Here is a 25,068-nt window from a genome sequence, read left to right as displayed (position 1 = left end):
AATCAGTAAATGGTAAAACACACAAGTTACCAAATATTTAAAAGTAATTATTTAATGCATATATCTTTGCTGTAAAAAAATGTATTCCTTCCAGATCCTTAAGAATAGCATCCTTCACTTCCCTAAATTTGGAATTACTGTTTTGGAAATGTATGTTTTACCTGACATTTCATACTATTAATTGAAGTTTTGCAGTATTTCTCTAAATGCTGATTTTTCCACTGTATTGAATGGCTTTGCAATGTATCGCGTTACAGTTAAGGAGCGCCATCTGATACGGTCTCATTTATATAGGCGTTGCAACTCCCCCTTGTGTTTTTGAAAGAGATGTGCAATCATTGCGGTGATCTGAAATCATCGCGATGAGACAATTATTTAATCATTGTGACAGCCCTACCATCAACATTTATGAAAATGTGAGAAATGATGACCGCATTTTCATTTTTAGGAGAACTTATCCTTTTAAGCTACATGTGATGTTGACGTGACAAACACTTTAAATACAGAATGTTACTGCTTTGGAGACATATATTACAATAAACCACCAATGTAAGGTCTGTTGAGTCCTGATATATTACAAAACTTACTTTTAGGAAGTTTTATTGACGATGTTTTTGCAATGAAAAACTTGAATCAGAAATAATATAAAGCCATAATTAATTTTCTGGACCAGCCTGTTAAATATAAACTGCAGAGTTTTGGACAATTTGTGAAAAAATTATATTTCTTTTCATATTTCAAAACCTTTCAGTAGTAATATTAATAATACAGTAACCATAATTTATGAATTTGTGACAAGAGTATGCAGCAAACCAACACAAACCTCAGTTTTTGATAATTTTATGTATTTAAAATAATACTATATTGCATTTTTTATTTATTACAAATAAATGTAAACTGCTATTAAAAATTATATTAAAATGTTAAAGTGTCTTCTTTAAAACAAGACTAAAATTAGGCTTCTAGACCAAAAAAGTGTCAAAGTTATATAACTTTGAAGGTGTACATCACCTTTTCCTCACCCCCATTCAAAAAGGTCTGCACCAGTTAAAGGGTTAAATTAAATCCATTTCAGCCGGTCTGTCTGTTCACACTGTACCACATCTAACTTGTGCAAATGGTGTAGAGATGCACAAATTTGACATTTTTCCACTGATAACGAATTATTCAAAAAATTCTAACATTTACTGAATATTATTTATTCATATAATAACTATTAATATTGCACATTAAAGGTGCAGTGTGTAAATTTTAGAAGGATCTTTAGACAGCAATGCAATATAATATAGATAACTGTGTTTTGAGTGTTGTATAAAGACCTTACAAAATAAACTGTATTGTTTTTATTACCTTAGAGTAAGATGTTTTTATCTACACATACCGCGGGTCCCCTTACATGGAAGCTGCCATTTTGTGCCTTCATGTTTCTACAGTAGCCCCAAACGGACGAACTTTTCTATAGAGCGCGTTTGTCACTTAGTTGTCTCAAACGATGACATGTTTGACCTGTGATGGCTGCCATAGCTTCTCTATGTGCTTCAAAATGGAGAGGTGCAACACGCAACCTCACCACTAAAATCTACACACTGCACCTTTAACTTGCACATTTTCTTTACACACAGTTCAAATTCGATGCATTTTCCTGTTCTCGTTTGATTGACAGGATATATCGGCCATGACTATCAGCTGTTTTTAAACTTTTGGCTGATAATTACTAGTGATAATTGGGTGAAAATTACTTTTGCCGGCTGATATATAAGTCAGCATCTGCTAGTATCTGCTTTTTTGATTTTCATCTGTAAAGCGTGATGTTGTTACTACAGTGCTTTTGATGTATTTTTACATCACACAATACACTTCAGGCTTCTAAGATTTTATTTGTGCTGTAATACAAGCCACATGTATGGAGCATCTTTCACCTGTCATGTCACTGACCCAAACGCAATCAGGTGAGCCATAAACTGTGTTCTTCACAGAAATGGGACAGAAGATCTGGTTAACCGTCCTTTCCCTTTCAGTCATGATGTTATGTACCGGATGAGAGGATTACAGAGAAGTCATTTGTGGAGATCTCTACTGTTAACAGAGGTGGTTAAGCTTCGTTCAGCCTGACAACAGGAAGCGCAGTTTTTTTTTCTGCACAGGATGTGGTTTCAGACATGCGAGTGTAAGAGGAAGAGGGGAGGGTTATGAGAGGCTGCTCATCAGTTTTTTGTCTTGCTTTCTTGCTCTTTTAAAAGTTGTAACAGGTGTTTCTAAGATTTATGTTCTGATTTTGAATATTATTGTCTTTTATTTGCTTGAGTTTTTCAATAAGCGTGTTTGAAGATGCTATGATAGAGGTAAAGATGGATCCTGAAGACACGGAGTTTGATTCACAAATTTCCTGGTATGACTTTTTTTGTACAAACTTGAAGACATTTCTGTGAATTGATGCCAGCATATATACTTGTATTATTCTAAAGTCTTATTACTTACAATTAAACTTTATAAATATACGATAATAATTTTGAATTGATTGATTTAAGTTGATGTATGCTGAAGTGAGTTATTGTATTCATCTATATTAATTCCATTTGATATGGTTTCCTGTCAGGTCTCCTGTACCTAGAGAAAGACTCCTCACCTGTGCCAACCTTCCAGATATCGCAGGGGTAATATTTCTCATTCCTAAATCTTATATAACTCATTCAAATGGATTGATCTTGTTAAATCCTGTACTTTTGAGAGACGCCAATGTGTTTATCTGTTTATTTTCTGAGCAGAAGAAAAGAAAGCAAGACCCAATTGATGCTGAGAACTCGTCTCGAATCTTGGAGGACTGTGTAAGTTGTTATATGTCAAACTTTAATGTGTAACTAGTATGCTGTAAAAGGCCTTGTAGGATACTGTATTCTTCAAAATGTTATTTTTCTAGTGTTTGTTTAAAAAGACCAGCTGGTATAGGTGGTCAGCCTGTCACTTTTCATTAAAATATATGATCTGTAAAAGAAACTTAAGGCCAGGTGACTCCATAACAATCTGTAGCTTTCATTGTTTGTTGAATAGCATGTCTATAATGTTAAAGTGAGCGTTCAAAAGTAAAGATATGGATGTTAATAGAGTTGACAGATGGTTACAGCGATGATGTGAAAGAATTAAGCATGTTGTGCTTAGATGTGAGTAAAAAGCTGACATTTTACAACTCTGTTTCCTGTATCAATCCGGAAAGAAGTCTTAAATGCGTACAAACTCTCACAGAGCACATCAACTCTGTCCCATTAACTGATATTGGGTCACCTGCCGTTGCCTCATCTCATTTGTTCACATTTTGTTATTCGATAGTTTCCTATTTTCTTTTGCTTCACATCTCAAGTCATGTGTTGTGAAAATAGAGGAATATAAATGGATAAAATTATTATTTTGTTCTACTAGTGCCCAGCATTTTATATAACCTAAATATTTTTATTTCTTTTCACATTGAGTGTCATATATCTCAAACATGCTGACAAGATTTTATTTCTTTGGTAAATGCTACTGTATCAGGTGAAGTACACATTTTGGTTAATTTAAAAAAGTTACAAATTAAAACAGGATATAATTGAAAACAATGCCCAATGTTATTGCATTTAAAACAGAAATGCAGTTTTTAAACGGATTCTAATATTTTCACTGTTATTTAAATGTACTGACTCATTTGTGACCCCGACCACAAAACAGTCATAAGGGTCAATTTTTATACATAACCTAAAAGCTGAAAAACATGCTTTCCATTGATGTATTTGTTTGGCCGAGATACAACAAGAGGGTGCAAAAAAATCTATATATTAAGAAAATCGTCTTTAAAGTTGTTCAAATGAAGTCCTTATCACTGCATGTACGCACAAAAATGACGGTTTTGATGTATTTACTGAAGGAAATGTCATCATGTTACATGATCTTTACTTTATATCCTAATAATTTTTGAAAAAGGGATCATTTTAACCCATGCAATGTATTTTTGGCTATTGGTATAAATATAACCATGCGACTTAAGACTGGTTTTGTGGTCCAGGGTCACATTTGTTCTGATATTGAACCTCTCAGTCTCATTGGATGTGGTTATGTGTTGATTTCTGTGCTATTATGCACGTCTCTCTTACAGGAAGATGACGATTTTCCCATCAGTGATCACATAGAGGATTCAGAGGTATAGACAACGTATTTCTATTTATTTCTTGCCATTACAACTTCTGCTTAAAGAGCTGTTTAAATCCAATAAACTTGATATTATCCAAAACCTTGTAATGATAGACTATTGCTCGGATTGTATTTTTCATTCAAACCATGATTTTTCCATTTCATCTATTCTATGTGAAATTGAAAGTCTGAATGGCAGTCTTAAGCTGACAGTTAATTTTCTCAGTTTCAGTAGATATCTTTGTGATGGAAGGAAGCTAAATATATGCACTCTAAAAATGCTGGGTTATTTGGGGTCAAACATGGACAAACCCAACCCAGCAATGTATAACTGAAACAAAGATGAAATTTTATTAATGACCCTCATTCTCTGCTGTTGGTCATTAGGGTCCCTGTAACAAAAGAGTCAAACCAGTTGACAAAAGTTCTTCGGTTACTGGCATCATAACACCAGTAAAAACCCCTGCACTGAAGCGCTTGGGTCAGTCCATACAGGTGAGTTAAGCACATTCAATTCAATTCAATTTTATTTATATAGTGCTTTTCACAATTGTTAATTGTTGCAAAGCAGCTTTACATGAGTAGATGTAGAGGAGAACACTGAAAATCAATAGATAGTATAAGAAGTAGAAAATAGCGGCTAAGGATAAACCGTACAAGCAAGCGTATTAATAATGTAACATATACCCTCTTCATGCTATTAGCAAATACAGTGGTCCAAAGTGGCCACACCACTGGGCAAAAGTGACAGACTAGGAAAATGTGTACAATAGTTGCATTTATAGTTCGTCCTCAGGTTAGATAAAACTTTCAAAATATAAGGTGTATGGTACAAAATGTACAAAACACTAAACTTTCAAAGTATTTGTTGGTCAAAATTATTTGGCAAAAAGTCAAACCACAGCATATTAGCAAAGATGCATAGAAAAACAAAAAGCTCACAGGTGTTAAAGCATACATTGACTGTAGTATCTGTTATTAATATTTGGTAATTCCTCTATTGTGGTCATATATTGTAGTCATTATCCTAAGTTGTGTCTTGTTGTGTAAACATTTTGCCAAGCATCCTTAAATTCTTTTTAAAGCTGAGCTTCAGTTTACACTTAAAAACACACAAGTGCAACATGTACACAAAATATGTAATGGATTTAAAATAAAACATTTTGCAAAAGGCTAGATGGGAATTGTTTAAAGTTGGAGATGACTTTTGGCCATAACTGTATGTACAGATCAAGTACTAAAGGAAAAATGTTTAAAAAATATTAAATCAGCTTTTTTGCTAGGAAAGGATCACAGAAAAGAAAGAAAAACTGTCAAATGTTTAAGTTCTGTTAACAACTATAAGCTATAAGAAGTTGTTAATGCAAAAGTGTTTTGCTGCCACATTTAATGTATGGTGTTGCTCTGCATGTTCTGGGGTGTTAAAAACTTTGTGTATTACAACTAGGTGTGTTACTATGAGGTTAAGTGTGTCGCTAGTTGGTTTCTTACTTGCCCAGATCAAAAGATCCCACCCCAAATAGGATTTCTCCTTTAATGTGAGTCTATGGGATGTAGATACTGTATCATCTTCCAGCTGTAATCTGCAAGCTTGCAAAGTATTTAAGATAAACCCTGAGTATTACTATGCAATTGACTTTTTAATATCTTCAGTATTGTTTGTTTTTTTAACCTTCTATCCCCATCTCCAGCGATCCATCAGTTTTCGGACAGAGGCTCGGCCTTTACCACCAATGCCAATAAGAACGCGTCAGAAGGCTTCGTCATATCCGCGACGGCGGAGCAGCCAGCTATGGAGCGATACGGTGGATAGTATGAGCCAGGAGCTCAGTACCAAAGAGATCAAACGACAGGAGGTGAACTTTTAACTCACATGCTGTGAAGATTATTTTTTAGTTTGTTGTTAATCGTAAAAGCGATTTAATTATTTTAAAGCACAGAATGTTTTGAAGTGTTTCATTTAAAATCACCTTTTTTAAAGAGCTTTCGGCTCCCCAGCTCTGTCTTCACTACCTTAGTTGTGAAACAGGAAGTGAGCTGGCATATGAGGCCATGTTCTCTATTTCAGTCTCTGAATTTCCTCCTTACCTCTACCACATTATACAAGCTGTATAGCGAGTGTGTCGAGAGAGGTAGCAATGCAAAAACATTTGTTTGAGATACCTGACAAACCTAATGCGATAAAGCTGTTATTTACGTTTCTGGAGATCTGAAAATGATAGATGGCTTATTCTGATATTAATATTTTGTTCACATCTGTGCATATCCAAACAAATTTCTCTCTGGGCGAAATTAGAAGTTGTGTTCCTGTATTAGCTGCGCAAAAGGTTGTGGGTTAAATTCCCAGGGAACACACAGACAGTGGTAATAACATTTCAATAGCCTGAAGTCGATTTGGATAAAAGTGTCTACCAATTTCATAATTTCCAATTTCATGTTTATTTTAGATAAGGCAAGTTTAAAGTGAGCGATTTTTTACTTAGCATTTAAGAACATTTTAAAGGTGCTGTGTGTAGATTTTAGCAACATCTAGAGGTAAGACTGTGAATTGCAACCAACGGCTCAGTCCACAGCTCCTCTCTTTCAAAACGCATAGAGAAGCAACGGTAGTCGCCACAGGACAAACATGACATCATCGGTGACAGTGTAGTGACGAAAAGCGCTCTATAGAGCAATTTGTCCATTTAGGGTTACTAGGGGTGTAACGGTTCTTGGTAAAGAATCAAACCGTGCGGTTATCTTGGCACGGTGGTGCATCACGTTTGATTCGACCACGCATCTTGTAACATAGTTCTGTAAATAAATCAACGCACACAATCGCTAATGCATGGTTTTGAATATGCTCTGTGTGTGTTTACATGAGAGTACCTGTCCAATCAAATCATAGTATGCAAATCTGTTGCCAACCTCACCGTTTCTCCTCACACGTTGGTATGTGTGTGTGTTGCGGGATCGTTCAGTATGGCAGGCAAAGGAGAAAAGTTGCTAATAGAGCCATCGCCAGCTTCATTTAAGTCTGCTGTCTGGGAACATTTTGGGTTTTTAATACGCGTCATCGATGGTCAAAAAAACGTGTGTGTAAAATTTGCACAGCGCGAGTGCCGTATGCTCAAGGCAATACATCTAATATTACGAGTCACTTGCGCCGTCATCACCAGGGTGTTGTTAATAGCATGCGATCGCAGGTGAGACCAAAACATCACACATTTCCTTCTGTGTTTAAAGGGGACATATCATGAAAATCTGACTTTTTCGATGTTTAAAGGGGACAGAGAATGAAAATACGTTTTTAGCTTGTCTTAGTTGAATAACGGTAGTCTACCCGCATTCACGAACATACGAAAAGTATCTCTGTTTCATAGAAATTCCTCCTTTAGACATGTGCGCCAGAAAATGGCCCAATCTGAACAATGGATACATGTTACGTAAAATGCATCTCAGCCCCCCCCCCCTTGCCGCACTCTCATTCAATTCCCTCCCCTTCAAATTTATTTGCATACATCCGGCCTCTCGCCTCCAACGGCAAGTAAATTGCAGCAGTGTTCGCGAAGTTTAAGGCGAAATGTCGAGTAACGTTCTGAGGGGTGCTCTTCTATCTGTACAATTTTGGACTGTCCGTGTTCTGAAGACTGCGAAGTTTACATTAGGGACTTTAAGCAACAGCTGGGAATGGAACGGCTATGGCGACCGGAAGTATGCTGTCACACGGCCGTAGCCAAGAATGTAAAAATCACTAAGCAACCGTAAACAGGACAGCACAACGTGGCATAATTTCATTTATTGAGATACAAAAAAATCTTTGACAATCTTTTCTCAGAAGAGGAGTTTTTACTATTGTATGATGTAAATAAGTCTAAAAACCTAGATTTAAGCAATACTTGAAAATGTTGAATACTTAAAAATCACTCAAATTTGCTTAAATTTAAAACATTTTAACACATATTATATAAAAGACTTGTGGTACAATCATAAACTGATGCAATAACAATGTCATATGCCATAAAACATAACATTTATTTACGTAATCTCTCACGTTGTAGCGACTACGGCAAATCAGCTGTTCTCCCGTAGTAGACCGTTACAGTAGAACGTCGCAAAGTAGAAGTTAAACTCGCGCATGTGCAATACAACGCCAGAATGCCGCTGACTTTCAACCAGAGGCTTTTGCTTAAAGTCCCTAATCTTTTGAGTGGCAGCAAAGGCAGCCAATCAGCATCAAGTGCTTGCATTTCATAATGAGGTTGCCAGTTAACCCCGAAGGACGCCAAATAGATGCAAAACCAAGCGTTTAAAATCCCCCACCCTAATATAGCTTTCTAAGAGAGGTTTTTAGGAAGCTTCCAAGGCAGACCCAACCAAAATTTTGTTGTCTACATGTCGCATCACAGAACAAGGATAAATACCCCTTTCAATCAGTATGTCACCTTTTAAGTGTTATAATTGTGTCTCCAATGCTTCTATCACCCTAGAAAATGTGAAAAAGATCAACCCAGTAACTTAGTTTTGGTAAACTATTCTCAAATAGGTAATTGAAAATTGGCTCCCCTTGGGGGTAATACTGCCCTTAATCTGCACTATCCAACCACCGCACTGCAATTTAGTGCAGAGATCAGATCATTTGCATTTTAAAGGAAACACCCAAACACATTTTTGCTCACACCAAACAAAGTGGCAATTTTAACATGCTATAATAAATTATCTAAAACTTCACATACTTATTCTGGGGTTTTCACCAAAGATTTATTTGACATCGTAAAAAGCTTTGTGAAATCTCCCCCTGTAAATGTTAACAAGATAGAAACTGTATAGAAACTTAAATATATAAAGTAACCCAGTGTTCTAAGCTATTTAAGGTATTTTTTCAATAATGCAAGTACTCTTAAGTGAAAATGTTAATGTTGGCGAGGTTAAAAACTAAAGGTTTTTGTAAAGAAGCATGTTGTGACCAAAGTGTTAGGTGTTTGTAAAATCGTGACACATACCAAACCGTGAGTAACTGCACCTCTAAGGGTTACTGTAGAAACATGGCGACACTTCTATGTACAACTGACGGTGTATGTAGATAAAACACCTTATTCTAAGGTAATAAAAACAATACAGTTCATTATTTAAGGTCTTTTTACACCACTGATAATATAGTTCTCTATCCTATATTGCATTTCGGTCAAGAAATCCTCCTAAAAGTTACACATTCTTGCAACATCTTGAACTATCTTTCATTGCATTCTTGTGTGAGCACATGAATGTTAATTCCTTAAATGATTGTTACTGTTATTACTATAAATGTGTCATGATGAATGTTAAGAGCTTCTGCAGAATTTCCAGAGAACAAAATCAGGAAAAGAATGTGTAAGTGTAAATATCTGACCTTGCCCACTAATATATTAAATCATCCTACATAATGTAAAGAACATTCTGGAAAATATCTATCTTTATATTGATTGAGGAAGACCATCTTTTACTCCTAATCTAATTCATAGATTATGAAACTTGAATCTTGATTTCACAGACAGGGTCACATGTGCTACATATGTACAGGAATATCGAATAGCTTTGGAGTATGAAAACCACACTAACGTGTTAACCACAGTGTTACCTTTAATCTGACAAAAATTTGCACCTAAATACAACCAGTGATCGATGTCTTTGAGGTAAAACTTTACCTTCATTTACTTAACTCTTATTTTCTCATCTGTAGGTCATTTATGAGTTGACTCAGGGAGAGAAGCAGCTCATTGAAGATCTTAGTTTGGTGAAAAAGGTTTGTGCAGTAGTCAGTAACAAACTTGTTAGTTTATATGCGTAAGATTTTAATTCAGACTATTTTGACTTACAGGTGTACTATGAACCAATGTTGAAATTAGACATTATGACAGAAAGTGAACTGGGACAGATTTTTGGAACCCTTGATTCTTTAATACCCCTTCATGAAGGTAATTATCATTTGGCTAACAGATGTTATTTTTTATACATTATAAAATAAAGTTGCTACAAAAGTTTCTTAAAAGCAATGCCATTTAAGAACCATTTTTCATTTATTCAAAATATTTTTTTTTTTTTATAATTTACAAAGCGTTCCAAATTATTATACACATGCCATTTTTGTTGATTTTTTCAGTACAGTCAGTAAGTTTACTAATTGTTTTTACCCTTAACAGTTATATGACAGCGTGGATGTTATTATATTTAAATGAAATAAAAATGTCAAAAGATACTTTAATACCTTAAGAAATACGCAAAATATGCTGTTTCAAAATAAATTGTTATAGGAAATCTTATAATAGTTCAATAATTTCTGTTTAGGTCCACCAAATATAAATTGTTACAGGAAATAATTTGCTTTTTTAAGAAAATGTATACTTTTTTTGTCCTTTTTATACCCATATTGTGTGAGAACTACAACTTACTTAATAATTTGGAAAATATTGAAGTATCTTTTGACTGTCATGTAACTGTCAAGGGTAAAATGAAATTTGTTAACTCACTGAGAGTGGTGGTAAGTAACAAAGTCTCTGTACTTTACTCGAGTATGTTTTATTTGCATCTACTTTTACTGTTACTCCACTACAATATTAAAGACAAAGTTTACGTTTTACTCCGATACATTTCCCAATGCCCGCTCCAAGTATTTATTACACTGGCTTTCCAAACCAATGAAAAACTGGGTTTTCTTAAAAAAAAAAAGAACTCGCGTGAGCTCTTTGCCAGCATATGCTCAGCAGTCAGTTCGGCGCGCATAGCGAAGTGGAAGATGACCACAGAAACGGGTGAAGGTTCAGCTCTCGCTACCGTTCCCCCAACTTCTATATTGTGATCTTTGTTTCACATAAATCAAAATGCTTCTTTTAACATCATATTCTCCTCATATAGATGTTAAAATCGATCGAAAACCACTAAAATATGTATATATATTTGTTCTCTCATATTTAAGTTACTAAATGATTAAAGAAAGAAAGGAAATCTGTAAAATAATGTTAATTGTAATATTTACGTTTTACTTTCAGTACTTAAGTACGTTTTAAATTGGATACTTTTGTACTTTTACTCAAGTGATGTTTGCTTGGTGGACTTTCTATTTTTACTGGGGTCATTTTTATTTCGGTGTAAATACTTTCACTTGAGTATAACTTTTGAGTACTTTTACCACCCCTGCTTACTGACTGTTCTTTAAAAAAAAAAAAAATGGCACATGCATCACAATTTGGAACGCGGTGTAAAGAACCTTTTTATAAACAGAAAGTTTCTTTAAGGTTCTGTTAAAATGTAACTATCTCATGGCATCACTGTGAAGAACCTTTTGTAGCACCTCAATATGTAGCTCCTTTATTTTAAATTGTGCTGAGGTATTGACCTATTGAACATTTGCTTGTACATTCAGATCTTTTAGCTCGTCTTGAAGGTCTCCGCGGAGCAGAGAAGACCGTGCAGGAGGTCGGCCCGACCATGATGGATTGGGTCAGTGTTAAAAAAAGTCAAGATAACAGTGACCATAAATACATTTCACAACACTCATTTTATGGTCTTTTAAGAACACTTTTACTTTTATTATTATAATTAATATAAGTCGTTTTCTCTTTGCCTCTTCATAGTTTCCCTGTTTGGAGGCGTACATCACATATTGCTGTAACCAGGTTGGTGCAAAAGCTCTGCTGGACCAGAAGAAGCAGGACCGTCGGGTGGAGCAGTTCCTTCGGCTGTGTCAGGAGTCGTCTTTTAGCAGAAAGCTGGACCTTTGGAATTTTCTAGACTTGCCTCGCAGCAGGCTGGTGAAATATCCTCTGCTGTTAAAGGAAATTCAAAAGAGTACTCCACCTGAACATCCAGATGAAGACGCTCTGCCTCAGGCTGTGAGTTTAGATTTTTGCACAAATTAACCAGTGTTGGAACTTTATATGTATGTTGATAGAGAGGTTTTATGTATGCTGATATGAATTGCAGAATGATTTAGGAAGTACATTTTTATTTTAATATATATAATGGCTCCCAAACACATTTACCTATTCTGTTTCTCTCTGGTGTAATGTGGCATAACCTTTAAACACAAACGCTAAAAAAACCCTCTCCTCTATTTATGCTTCTCTCCTACCTTCAATGCTGTTCTTTCTTGCAAATTTAGCTTTACAGTCCCTCCAGAAAAATGTGATTATACGATTGCATGATTTAATGCATAATTAGCCAAAGTTTGAATATTTATGTGGGGGCCGCATTTTTAAAAACGCCACACTTTCGCAGATTTCTGCTCGCAAAATATGCAGGGCTTGCATGATTTCATAACCCCACCATTTTTGTAGCAAAAAGTCATATATATATTGAAAAATATATTGTTGCATTTACTTCACACATGCCCAGCCATGTCCCCTGTTGTCATGGAAATGTTAGGAGTGATGTAATTACGTGACGTTAACATTAATGAAATGCTGCAAACGCTATAAACAGTTTTTGCAAGTTCACGCAGTGTTTGCAAATCCCCACAATTTTGGCAAGTTCCCGCAATATTATCGCATAAAATTGCTTAAATATCCAACATGTTTTTTCTAGAAAGACTGAGCTTTATATATTTGCTTAGTGTTGTCTCTTAGGGCAAAATTTTATCATTTGTAAGTCACTTCCCAGCAAGCAAAAACCAAGACGTTGAAATGAAGACTAACTATAGACCCAATATAGACCGGCTATAAGTAACCCACTTCTACCCTAAATAGCCTTGAATTTGGTTACATGCCATTTTTTGCCAAAATAACTTGAAGATGTATGATATTCCAACATGTGGGCAAAGTCAACAGGTGTTCAATGTGTTTGCTTTCATTTGTTTTAAACTTATACGTATCGTCTATTCTTGGGCTATGGTAGACGTCTATAAGACTTTCACTGACAGCCCAAATTTTGCCTGGTTTTAGCCCAAATTGCTTGCTGGGTTAAAAGCTTGTGCTAAATGAAAAAATATAAGGAATCATTCACAACGGGCCGTTGAATTATTCGGAAATAATGCACACTCTAAGCGGTAATGCGACCATGAGGCAGTGCGAATAATAGGTCCGTTATGTTAGTTAAACTTGGTGTAGTGATGATGAATCTGTAATGCGGTTGACAGACCTGGAACTACTTCATAGGTGTGGATTTACTAAAAAGTAACGCACACCCTTAAAGCAACACTATGTAGTTTTTCCGCCCTAAAATAATATATCTAAAAATATTTCAGTGGTAGAACAACTAAAATTTAATGATTTGCACAGGCAGATTACATACAAAGTCAATGCTAAAAGCCACGAATAATGCGAACTCGCACAGGGCGATGCGATTGCCACAAAAACATGCGCTATTTACCTCAAAGCATCTTCGCGCAAGTTGAATATATTCAAATATTTGCATGCCATAAAGTTACATTCCGCAAGCAATTTAAAGCGAGAAACTCTGAGTCGTTAGTTGCACATCACAGTCTCACCACTAGATGCTGCTAAAATTCAGGTTGAAGCATTCAACAAAGTGTTCACACATAATTTAATCTTTCATGTGTTGTTACCTCAGATGGATTTAATCCAAAGGATTATAACAGAAGTAAATCTTAAGACTGGAGAGGCGGAGTGTCAGTTTTACAGACGGGGTCTGTGCTATTCAGAAGACGGTCAGAGGGTTCCAGAGATTCAGGCCTCTCGGTTTCTCTACTGCCACGGTGAACTGAAAAGCACTAAAGGACATGTAAGTACCTTCCTTATACATATATATTTATTGTAGGGCAGGCTTACAAAATAATACTCATAAGTCAGTACTTGACCTTCTTCTAGAAATGTGTATTAGATTGATATCATCCCGTGGCTCAACTTGTAGAACATGATGCTAGCAATGCAGAGATCATGGGTTCAATTCCCAGGGATGAATTAGGTCACTTTGGATAAAAGCATCTGCCAGATGCATAACAGTGAATAACTATACAATTTGTTATCTTGTGTTTAGTCTATCTCTATTTTTACTCAGACATTTCTCTATTGTCATCTAGAAGCTGCACGTGTTCCTCTTTGAGCTGGTGTTGGTTTTGACCCGACCGGTGGCACAGGACAGGGAAGGGCCGGTCCAGTTTCAGGTGTATCGTCAACCTCTCCCCGCTGCGCATCTTCATCTGGAGGACCTACCCGATGGAGAACCGAGCAGTTCTGGATCTTTTCGTGGAGCCTTTACTGGAAATGATAAAGGTAACAGTTTTCATGCTTAGCAGAAATATTTTGTGTAGTGATACTGTAGATGTGTTGTTTGGACAATGTGTTGTTTGTATTGTTTGCGTCAGGGTAACAAGCACATGTTCCTCACTTGCAAGCATGTGATGCATATAGGAAGCATAAACTAACAAATATTTTTTTCTCAGTCATGCCAAGTTAAATTTTATGACAGAAGTTGAATCATAGTGCTTGGTAAACAGCAAAATCAGAGAAATAAACAGAGAGCTCAAAAGTAAGGGAACTTACTTATTTAAAAAAAATAAATACAAAAATTGTAAGCAAAACAATAATATTAATAATTAAATGAAAAAATGTAGACAATGCATTATCAGTTGATTCTGAGACTGAAACGTAAACACAAAATTTAAATGTGAAGAATAAAAATAGTTTTAAAAAGGCCCCAATGTAAATATATAGACTGTTGTAAAGTTTAGTATTTAGTCAGTTTATATTCAGGCACACCAAAACCTTTTTTGTGGTATTGTGCACCATCTGGAGGACATATTCGTATGTATGTAGAAATGTTTTATTACTCACCCATCAAAATTATGATTCACATTTTTTTAATGAGTTAGCATTTTCCTTTTATGTATTTACTTGACTCTTAAATAAAACATTAGGGTTAAATATATTTCTGTATTCTGGCATCAGAAATGTTTTATTTCTTTCCATATCCGCACATGCATTTAAATGACCTCCAAATGTTGTTTCTATTTTTAGTCTAGAGGTCTAGAAAATAAGATAAAATATTTTAAACATTGTATAAAATGTTCACCACCAGGTTACAAGATTTAAGCGGTCATATAATGCAATTTAATGTTTTCCTTTATCTTTAATGTGTTAAAAGCTGTGCATATAGAAGATCTTGCAAAGATTAAAGTCTCAAACCCGAAGAGATACTCTTTCTAAAAGTGAAGACTTATTCACGCCTTCCCAAAACGCCTCATTCAAACATGCCCCCACATATCTACGTAAATGTTTAGGAAGATTTGCATAACACCGCCCAAATGTATACGCAAAGAAACAAGGCGTAACTTTTATTCTTGCTGTAGTATTGCCATTTTGTGGAGACGCTGTGCTTTTAGAGCAGATATTCCAAATATGGTAAGGGGCATAACATTTCCATCACCCGCTTCAGGTATTAGGCCAATGCAATGGATAGCTGCCAATCAGAGCACACAGTGTTTTTTTGTTTTGAATGATGAGCTTTGTAAAAATCGACACGTTTCAAAGGCGGGACATAGAATAGCAACAATAATGTTCGGTATGTTTATAATTTTGTGTTTTTTTAACCTTAAACCATGTAAATACATTGCATTACACCAATTACACAAAATAATATTTTCATATTACCACTAATTATAAAAAACAGCAATTATCGAAATATGCACATAACAATGGTTTGCAATAATAAAGCAATAAGCCCCAAGAAGCAGTGGGTTACCAGTGCATTTTATAACAGCTAAGGGGCGTTGTTAGGCACGATGCGAAGCTAACCCCCTTAGCTGTTATAAAATGCACTGTAACCCCACTGCTTTGCGAGGGTTATTGCTTTTATAAAACGGTTACTTCATATGCATAATGTTAGCGGGATTTTATAAAATAAAACACAAATAAGCTGTAATTATATTAGTACAAATATTACTCTTCCGCCAAACAAAGTAGTTCCTCAGAATCAAGTGTGACTGAAACAGAGACAAATATTTATTGACATGTATTTGGATATCACCATAACTGTGCAATTGTATACAAATTTAAAATATGACTAAAGACTGTGGTGTTTATTTTCATACAAAAATGATACTTATGTAATGCGCACTGAACTGTGGGTTTACCGTGGTATTTTATCACGGCTTAGAACGCGTTTTAACCAATCAGAATGAAGAACTAGAACTGCCCGTTTTATAATTGTGATTTTAATACTTAAATTAAAAGTTATGTATAGTCAAAGTTTTAGGTTTATGCAAATAGCAAAGAGACAAGACATAGACAGTGATGCTTTCATTTCCTAGAAAGTAATATATTTTTTGATTTGATTTTACAACTAATGCATTATTGTATTGCAAATCTTATCTTGCATTGCTCAATAGTTACAAAATGTTTCATCAGTATCATGCAGCCCTAGTGCACAACACTGAGAGTTGCATAAATATCCTATTTAGTTGATGTTAAATATCCAGTTTGTAATTGTTTCATGTTTATATTATCTCATTTCTCTCTATCCTCCACACCTTCTGGGTCTGATCTCTCAGTGAAGAACTGTTTTCGTGTGAGCACCACTGGACGATCCAAGTCTCAATCCCACAGCCTGCAGGCCAATGACTCCTTCAACAAGCAGCAATGGATTTCCTGTCTGCGCCAAGCAATGGTCCAATCACGAGACAAACAGGCTCAAACCGGCCAATATAAACCCTCAGACCGTTTAAGCCCTGACCCGGCGCTCCATAACAACATTGCTGAACTGAACCTAAACTCTGATGTGGAGATGCAAGACACATAGACCGAGGCTAGATATGCGCTCTGGTTCTCGTTCACAATCAGATACAGATTTGATTTGTAATGTGACAGTCGGGGTTCTCAGGACAAATGAGATCACTCGGTTGCTGTCTCGCGTCTTGTTTAGAGAACGTGTAGCAATATGTGTTCAAACTGTGGATGTTTGCCGGTACCAGATGGAAGAATATATTAGATTGATGCTTCTAGCCTTACCTGTTTATTTTTTTATTGAGATTGATTGTGATATATGTTTTATTCATTATTTAAATTGCGCCTCATTCTTTTCCATCTGATCTGGTTAATAAACCACAAAACCTGTTTAGTTTAGTTTAGTTTGAATGGCATAAAAGGTTGCTTGTATGTTTGCTTTTCATCATTGCACTTTGGCAGTGTGATGGGTAATATTATCTTACTTCATTTTTTTTATTTACAACCAGAATGTAGCACAAATGCTTTTATGCCTTACTGTATAATTTATAGGTAATCTGAGGCATTTTAAAAAGTATTTGTTTCCATTTATTCTTACAGTGCAAAATGGTACTATTTCTTTTTCAATAAACTGACAATGTCCATAAACAGATTTAGTTGTATAGCACAACAAACTTGATGTTTGCAGAAGTCTTTTATTGTATAGAACCATATAGCAGTGGTTCTCAAAATGTATGTAGGGTGCATCCCCCCAATGCAAAAATCATAACATAACACAATCTTAAAATTGGGATTTTAATAAAAAAAAAAACATTCAATTATACAATGTAGTGCTGTTGCCTAAAGGGGTATTCCACTGTTTTTTTAAATATGCTAATTTTCCAGCTCCCATAGAGTTAAACATTTGGTTTTTACCGTTTTGGAATTCATTCAGCTGATCTCCGGGTCTGGCGGTAGCACTTTTAGCATAGCTTAGCACAATCCATTGAATCTGATTAGACCATTAGCATCGTGTTAAAAAATACCCAAAGAGTTTAGATTTTTTCCTATTTAAAACTTGACTCTTCTGTATTTACATCGTGTACTAAGACAGACGAAAAGTTAAAAATTTTGATTTTGTAGGCAGATATGCCTAGGAACTATACTCTCATTCTGGCGTAATAATCAAGGACTTTGCTGCCGTAACATGGCTGCAGGAGGCGCAATGATAATACGCAGCAGCTGAAAATAGTTCCCTTAGTATCTTTCAATAGCAGGGGACTATTTTCGGTCACTAGGTAATATCATTGCGCCTCCCATGCAGCCATGTCACATCAGCAAAGTCCTTGATTATTATGCCAGAATGAGAGTAAAAACTATTGAAAGTCTTTGGTTATTTTTTTGAGCACAATGCTAATGGTCTAATCAGATTCAATGGGTTGTGCTAAGCAATGCTAAAAGTGGTAACACCAGACCCGGAGATCAGCTGAAAGGATTGCAAAATGGCAAAAAAACGAATGTGAATAGTGAATACGCCTATTAATTCGATAAAAACATACTGAATGGTTTTTAATAGGTATTACTGTACATATAATATGTGACCCTGTGTGTGTGAATCCAGGCTAAAGTCTCATAATCTAATGATGAGCATTAAAGTTTGATTTTAATCTTTGACATGATCTTACTCAGTCAATATTAAAGATATCAATGTTAAAATCTCACACATTGTTCTTGAATGATTTTATGTAGAAAACAATGAATCACTAAAAATGACTTTAGCTGGGTTTTCACAGACTGGGTCACATGTACTGTATGCACTAACTGCTGTTAAATATTGAGAAAGTAAGTGGCTAGACACATAGTCTCAGCGCCAAAGCTGTTCTTAAACAGAGACAAAGACATGGCTATATATAGAAGGTCCCGAAAGGAGAGAGGAAAGATTAGCCATGATTAAAATCTGCTTGACAAACACAAGACAGCCAGGTGTCCAGCAGGTTTAATGAGAGGGAAACGAATGCTTTCATATCATAACATTGTGCTAATGTTTGGATGAACAAAAACAGAATATTGGTGAAGACGACGATAAGGGTGAGTAAAGCAATGTTGGTCTACTTTTATGATTTTCATTAACAAAATGATTTAAGTTACAAAGTGAACTAAAGTACAAACTGAACTCAATTTGGAAAAAAGCGTCTAGTGAATGAATAAATGTAAATAAACAAATTATTATTTCCCCATTTTGTTTTTCCATTTTAGAATGCTTTTCAATGTATTTAAACTGTGATGTATTCCTCTATACAGTAAGCATTACAATTTAAAAAATGCAGCATTGATTTAAAATCAACATATTTTTATGATACACTGTAACAAGTGAACAGTTGGATCAACTTAAAAAGGTCCTTCAATTGGTAACACCTAAAATGTATTTGTTTCAACTTATATGTTTAAGTAAAGTTGAAACAAACTTTTTTGGTTGATCTAACTTTTCATTTTTTAGAGTGTACTTTAACTTAACAAATAAAGTTATGTATACTTATCAACACTCAAAAGTTGAATTGACTTGCTGAAGTTGTTTTGCTGCATGCTGCATTGTTTTTTTACTTGTTGCACCTACATTTTTAAGTTTAATCTACTTGAATTGACAATTTATTTTAACTTTCTTAAATGGTGATAGTTATTTGCTTAAAAATTATAAAAAATAAAGTTATTTCAACTTAATGTGTATAGTTAACAGCAACTCACTAGTCACAAAAGTTTAAATTAATTGTAATTTCAAATTGATTAAACCTAAAAATGTAAGTGCATCAATGATTTTTTTTAAAGCCTAATGTAAATAATAAATAGGAACCTTATTCACATAAATAATTTTACGCATAGGTGTATTGCAGGTTCACTCAGCACACAGCCTAGGTAATGCCAAGAAACGAATCAATGGACAACACGTGTCAGGCCATGTACCGCACATTAGTTACTCAAAATGGCCTTCAGGCAGAACATGTGGACATATCACAGTCTGTATTATACACGTCCATCATGGGACTTCTCCTGGTGACAGACAAAGAGGTGAGTCACTTGACACTGTCTGTTTGATACATGCAGTGAGATTTGCATTGTAGATATTCCTATCAACACCACACCTTCACTAGTAAGTTAAGTATGTGTGGTCTTAACCTCAGTGTACATGATAGCATCTTTCTTCCTGCTGTAATTGGATCAGAGCTCTATAAATGGACAATCACAGTACAGTAAATACAGTACGGCTGTTAACTGGTTGTGATGTAATTGTGGATAAGGTTTGCATAAGTTTGATCCCAGGAGACACGCATGCTGACAAAAGAAATACAGATTGAATGCACTAAATTGCTTTGGATAAGTGTCTGGCAAATACATAAATGTAAATGCTGTTAATTTTTTTTACTCTACAGAGAGAACTGCAATTGGGCAGTGGACAAATTGGACTGTGCAACGTTGGAAACACTGTATGTCCCAATGTTATGATGTTTGCATATGACAAAACACTTAACATTACTTTGAAGTCACAAAGTCTCTCATGCATATATTTATTTTATTTACAGTGTTTTCTCAATGCCATTGTGCAATGTCTCTCCCACACTCGTGGTCTTCGGGACTATTGTCTGATGAAAGCATATCTTCATGACAAGTACTCGAATCAAGAGCCTGTGCTTATGAATGGTGTGCCACCTTATATTAGTGTTGTATTGGTACAGTGTGATTCATGTAAAGGCAGGGTCCATGATCTCAGAAAGCTAATGTTGACATATGAAATCACCTAAACAAACACGCCCTTACCCCAATAGAATCTGAACCGTCTTTTGATAGACCCACCCCACACATACGCAACCCAGGCAACGATGTCAGTTAGTAGACACGCCTCTTACTGCTGATTGGCTACAAGTGTGTTTTGGTACTTGATCCGACTCCCTTTTCCAAAGTGTTTTTCAAAAATCATGCACCCCGCCTTTAATGCCCAAAGTAAGATGCATGTTTCTTTGCTATTGTCCTGTTTTTATCACTATTTATTTACATTTTGGAGGGTTTATTGTAGATTTCTCAGAAGTTTTGGCCGGTTTGTGGGAACGTGATGGTGAAGAAACCACAGTGAACCCTGGGAAGTTTTATCACATGTTTAAAGAGGCAGTGCCTCACTTTATTGGCTACAGGTGTGTACTATAATGTTTAGGATTTTCATTTGATAGTCTAATGAGCACATAATGGAAATGGGTTCAGGCTCAGCTGGTAGAGTATGGTGCTTACAATGCCAATATCATGGGTTTGATTCTAGTAATGCTAATAAAATCTAAATTTTAATTAAGTATATTAACATGTTACAGTCAATATTACAATCATTGTAGAATGTGTTTTATACTTTTTTCTTCTCTCACATACATAGTCAACAAGATGCCCAGGAGTTCTTACGGTTTCTTCTGGATAGACTACATACAGAAATTAACCGTCGCCCATCCCAGTGTCCTGCAGTTCTTGCAATTAAGGAACCAAAATATTCACGATTCAGGTACCTGGAGAAGTGACTGAAAGAAAAAAAACTGTTGTGTTTAGTTCAAACCAGGTTTAACTTTGTTGCACAATGCACCTTTAATGTCACTTGTTTTTATCATAGCATAATTTTCCCTTTGAAACACATTTTTGGGTCGCAACCTATAAGTTCTTTATATCACTCATATGATTTCTCCTGCAGGATTTCAGATGAAGCTTTTGCCATGTGGCAGAAACATCTCGACAGGGATGACAGTAAGATTGTAGGTAAGCCATAAGAGCCGTTATACTTTGTGTTGTGCTTATAAATGTATTTATCTTTATGTACTTTTTTTTTTTACTTTTTTTACTAAGTAACATTTGTCACACTTCTTCCATAGATCTGTTCTCGGGTCAGTTGCGCAGTTCCCTGAACTGTTCTGTCTGCTCACATTACTCCAACACTTTTGATGTGTTTTGTGACCTCTCGCTCCCAATCCCAAAGGTAACAATCTTCACCAGGTCCTGTCCTTAATTTCTATAGTGTGTGTTGAGTATGTGACATTTGTAAATATACAGTGCTTATCAAATTTATTAGACCACCAGTATATTTTTGTTAAAAGACCATCCAACATCATAAGTGCTTTATTTGCAAACTTTTTACTTTGAACAGGAATAAGGAATTTCAAACCAAATGCGTGTTTGTATACACAAATTTGAGCCGGCATGTTTAGCTTCTTCTAGAATTCAGAAATTCAGAAGTTTAACATTCAACCATTATAACGTACACTCACCTAAAGGATGATTAGGAACACCATACTAATACTGTGTTTTGACTCGCTTTTGCCTTCAGAACTGCCTTAATTCTACGTAGCACTGATTCAACAAGGTGCTGAAAGCATAATTTAGAAATGTTGGCCCATATTGATAGGATAGCATCTTGCAGTTGATAGAGATTTGTGGGATGCACATCCAGGCCACGAAGCTCCCGTTCCACCACATCCCAAAGATGCCCTTTGGGTTGAGATCTGGTGGCTGTGGGGGCCATTTTAGTACAGTGAACTCATTGTCATGTTTAAGAAACCAATTAAAAGGTGTAAAAAGTGAAAATATACATTTATTTACACTAAATTTGTGCTCCAGTCACTTTCTTGGCCGCCTTTATTTTCTTTCAAACTTAACCAGGCTCGACCAATCACATTCATGCGCACACATGCATAGAATTGTGGGACACAGGAGGATGGAACTATCTCAGGAGTCAGGAGGTAAACCTAACATTGGATTCGGACATGTCTTGATGCCTTCCTGTCTTGGAATGTTGCCTCAAAAGGCAGCAATTTAGAGCTTTCGGACGCAGCCGTTGTCTCAGACAATGACATGTTTGTCCTGTGATGGCTACCATAGCTTCTATATGTGTTTTGAAAGGGAGGGATAAGATGTGGACTAAGCCCTCGCTTACAATTCACAGTCTCAACTGTAGGTGTCGCTAAAATCTACACACTGGAATGTTACTGGGCATCTGAATAAAAATAATAAAGTGCTTTACTTTTATGCCGGCTTTTCTTGAAAAACAGTACAGCTGAGTTCATAGCAACAATAAATACATTTGAAATATTACACTTATAGAAAAAAGGTAAACAAGGTGTCACTGGGGTGGAACCTTTTCAAACAGTACACATTTGTACTTAGGAGTGCATTTTAGTACCTCAAAGGTACGAATTGGTATTTGGTACTTCACCTTTTCACATTTTTTGACCTTTTCAAAAGGTGCCGTCTTCCAAATATTGGTGAATTTACAATAGCAGAAACTTTAAAACATAAAATGATGATTTTGGTAATCACCAATACTGTTAGTTTAAGGCAGCGGTGGCACAAACCTTACATTGGATGGTGGTCTAATAAATTTGTTTAGCATACAGACTGAGATTATAATAATAATTTTATAAAAAATATTTTTTTTGTTTTTGTTGTGTTGTTGCTGAAGAAGTGTGGCCAAATTGTCACACTGAAAGAGTGTTTAGATCTCTTCTCACAGGAGGAGAAACTTGATAAAGAAAATTCACCAGTAAGTGAAGAACATGGAGAATGTGTTTTTTCTTTTGTTAAATTCTTGTTGCATATTTGATAGCTTTGAAATTGAATGTGTTGTAGATGTGTGAGCGGTGTAATCGTCATACTGAGAGCACTAAAAGACTGACCATACAAAGGTTCCCTAGGATCCTGGTGATACGTATCCTTCATGTCTAAACAACACTGATTGGGTGAATCAGATGGTGATAATTTGTGGTGTGTGGTGGAGGTTTGCATTTTTTATCAACTTGTGGCCAACATGGCAAACCACAGATGATGAATCACTGCTTAAGGCATACAAAAGGTTTATACTTATTGACATTCTTAACTTGCCATATTAGACCTGAATCGATTTACTATGTCAAGGTACTCAGTCTGTAAAAGCTCGGTGTCTGTTTCATTTCCCCTGACCGGGTTGGATCTGGGGCCATTTGGACCCGTTGACTGTGGTGAGCTTTGTTACTTTTAAATGATTTAAGGAGGCTCACATAGTAATAAATGTTATGTCTGGGGTTTATGCAACATGGTTAAATGTTTTCTTTCAGGTCCTGTGCTGTATGACTTGTATGCAGTGTGCAATCATTCAGGCACTGTAAATATGGGTCACTACACAGCTGTATGTCGAGAGGAGGAGGGCTGGTGCTGTTACAATGACTCATGGTGGGTGGAGCTTTTACTCTGTCCTATCATAATGAATGATTAATAGTTCATTCTTACAGATAATGGTGTTTAAACACTAATATTGTTTTTAACCCACAGTGTAACTGCAATTCAAGAGAAGAAACTTCAGTCCAATCAAGCTTATATTCTCTTCTATGAGCTTAAAAGCTGCAGTATCACCAGAAAATAAAGAGAAAGTACATTGCTTGTACATGAGACTTTAATGATAATGATGACACTTAAAAAATTGTGTTAAATGTTTTTTTTAATGGTGTTAACCTTTTTTGCTATATGGTACCATTAAAGACTTTTAACATCAACAGAAACTTTTCTGTTTTACAAAAGGTTCTTTGTAGTGCATTCCTTAGAACATAAAATGGTGAGCAAGAAATGGTTCTTCTTTTACTTTATGGTGCTTTTGAGAACCAAAAATGGTTCATCAATAAATAGTTCTTCTACAAATTCTTCTATTTAATTTTTATTTATTTATTTATTTATTAAATTCTGGAGTTTTTCCAGTGTGGTTTAATAGAGGATTAAGGAAAATCAGGACTGTAATTTGTAACATAAATTTAAACTATATTAAAAGAGCACCAATTATCTAATTCACGATTTTACATTTTGTCTCCAACGTTAATCTATTTTCTTGGACTACAAACACACGTACTGTATATAGGTATACAGTTTACATCCTGGGATTGGTGATGTAATAAAGACAGACATTATGTGCCGCACAAGCCCTAAAAAGTGAAGGCAAAATGTCTCGATCGCCCCCCAGTGACTGGTCCCAGTATAGGTCATAAGCCCCGCCTCCCTTATGTTATTCAATGGGACTTGAGACAGACTAAACAATTTAATTACACTTCAGTTATCTTTTTTACGAAAGCTGGTTTCTGTCATTTACTGTAGTCTTTATCACGCCGATGTAAATTCAAGTGTTTGTTTTTAAAATAAGTTTGTTTTTAGTTAGTTATTTAATGCTATAAAAACAGTGGTGTCACATCATGATTGACAGCTGTGATATCGTGTGATATGCGCATTCTGCGAGGGCGGGGCCTTGATTTCGCGGCTTTAC

General features: G+C 35.6%; 2 protein-coding genes across 2 annotated transcripts; both read left to right on the top strand.

Moving 5' to 3' along the window:
• Window positions 1–2,026: 2,026 nt before the first annotated feature.
• On the top strand, window positions 2,027–17,442 carry arhgef3l (Rho guanine nucleotide exchange factor (GEF) 3, like). Its single transcript, XM_065285964.2, has 13 exons — window positions 2,027–2,389; window positions 2,597–2,654; window positions 2,766–2,825; window positions 4,124–4,168; window positions 4,546–4,653; window positions 5,850–6,014; window positions 9,857–9,919; window positions 9,995–10,091; window positions 11,537–11,613; window positions 11,748–12,005; window positions 13,681–13,851; window positions 14,150–14,342; window positions 16,619–17,442. Exons 1-13 carry the CDS (start codon window positions 2,334–2,336, stop codon window positions 16,864–16,866), a joined length of 1,599 nt encoding a protein of 532 aa, XP_065142036.1. The 5' UTR covers window positions 2,027–2,333; the 3' UTR covers window positions 16,867–17,442.
• Window positions 17,443–19,545: 2,103 nt separating this feature from the next.
• On the top strand, window positions 19,546–24,285 carry usp21 (ubiquitin specific peptidase 21). The gene is made up of 12 exons (XM_065286685.1): window positions 19,546–19,832; window positions 20,195–20,248; window positions 20,345–20,462; window positions 20,836–20,950; window positions 21,181–21,303; window positions 21,487–21,551; window positions 21,665–21,768; window positions 23,248–23,328; window positions 23,415–23,493; window positions 23,675–23,782; window positions 23,879–23,993; window positions 24,093–24,285. The coding sequence occupies exons 1-12, from the start codon at window positions 19,683–19,685 to the stop codon at window positions 24,181–24,183; spliced, it is 1,203 nt and encodes a 400-aa protein (XP_065142757.1). The 5' UTR covers window positions 19,546–19,682; the 3' UTR covers window positions 24,184–24,285.
• The last annotated feature ends 783 nt before the right edge of the window (window positions 24,286–25,068 follow it).

Source organism: Paramisgurnus dabryanus, chromosome 21, assembly GCF_030506205.2.
Source record: "Paramisgurnus dabryanus chromosome 21, PD_genome_1.1, whole genome shotgun sequence".
Taxonomy (NCBI): Eukaryota; Metazoa; Chordata; class Actinopteri; order Cypriniformes; family Cobitidae; genus Paramisgurnus; species Paramisgurnus dabryanus.
The sequence above is the reverse complement of the archived record's forward strand: the minus strand, read 5'-3'. Positions and strand labels throughout refer to the sequence as shown.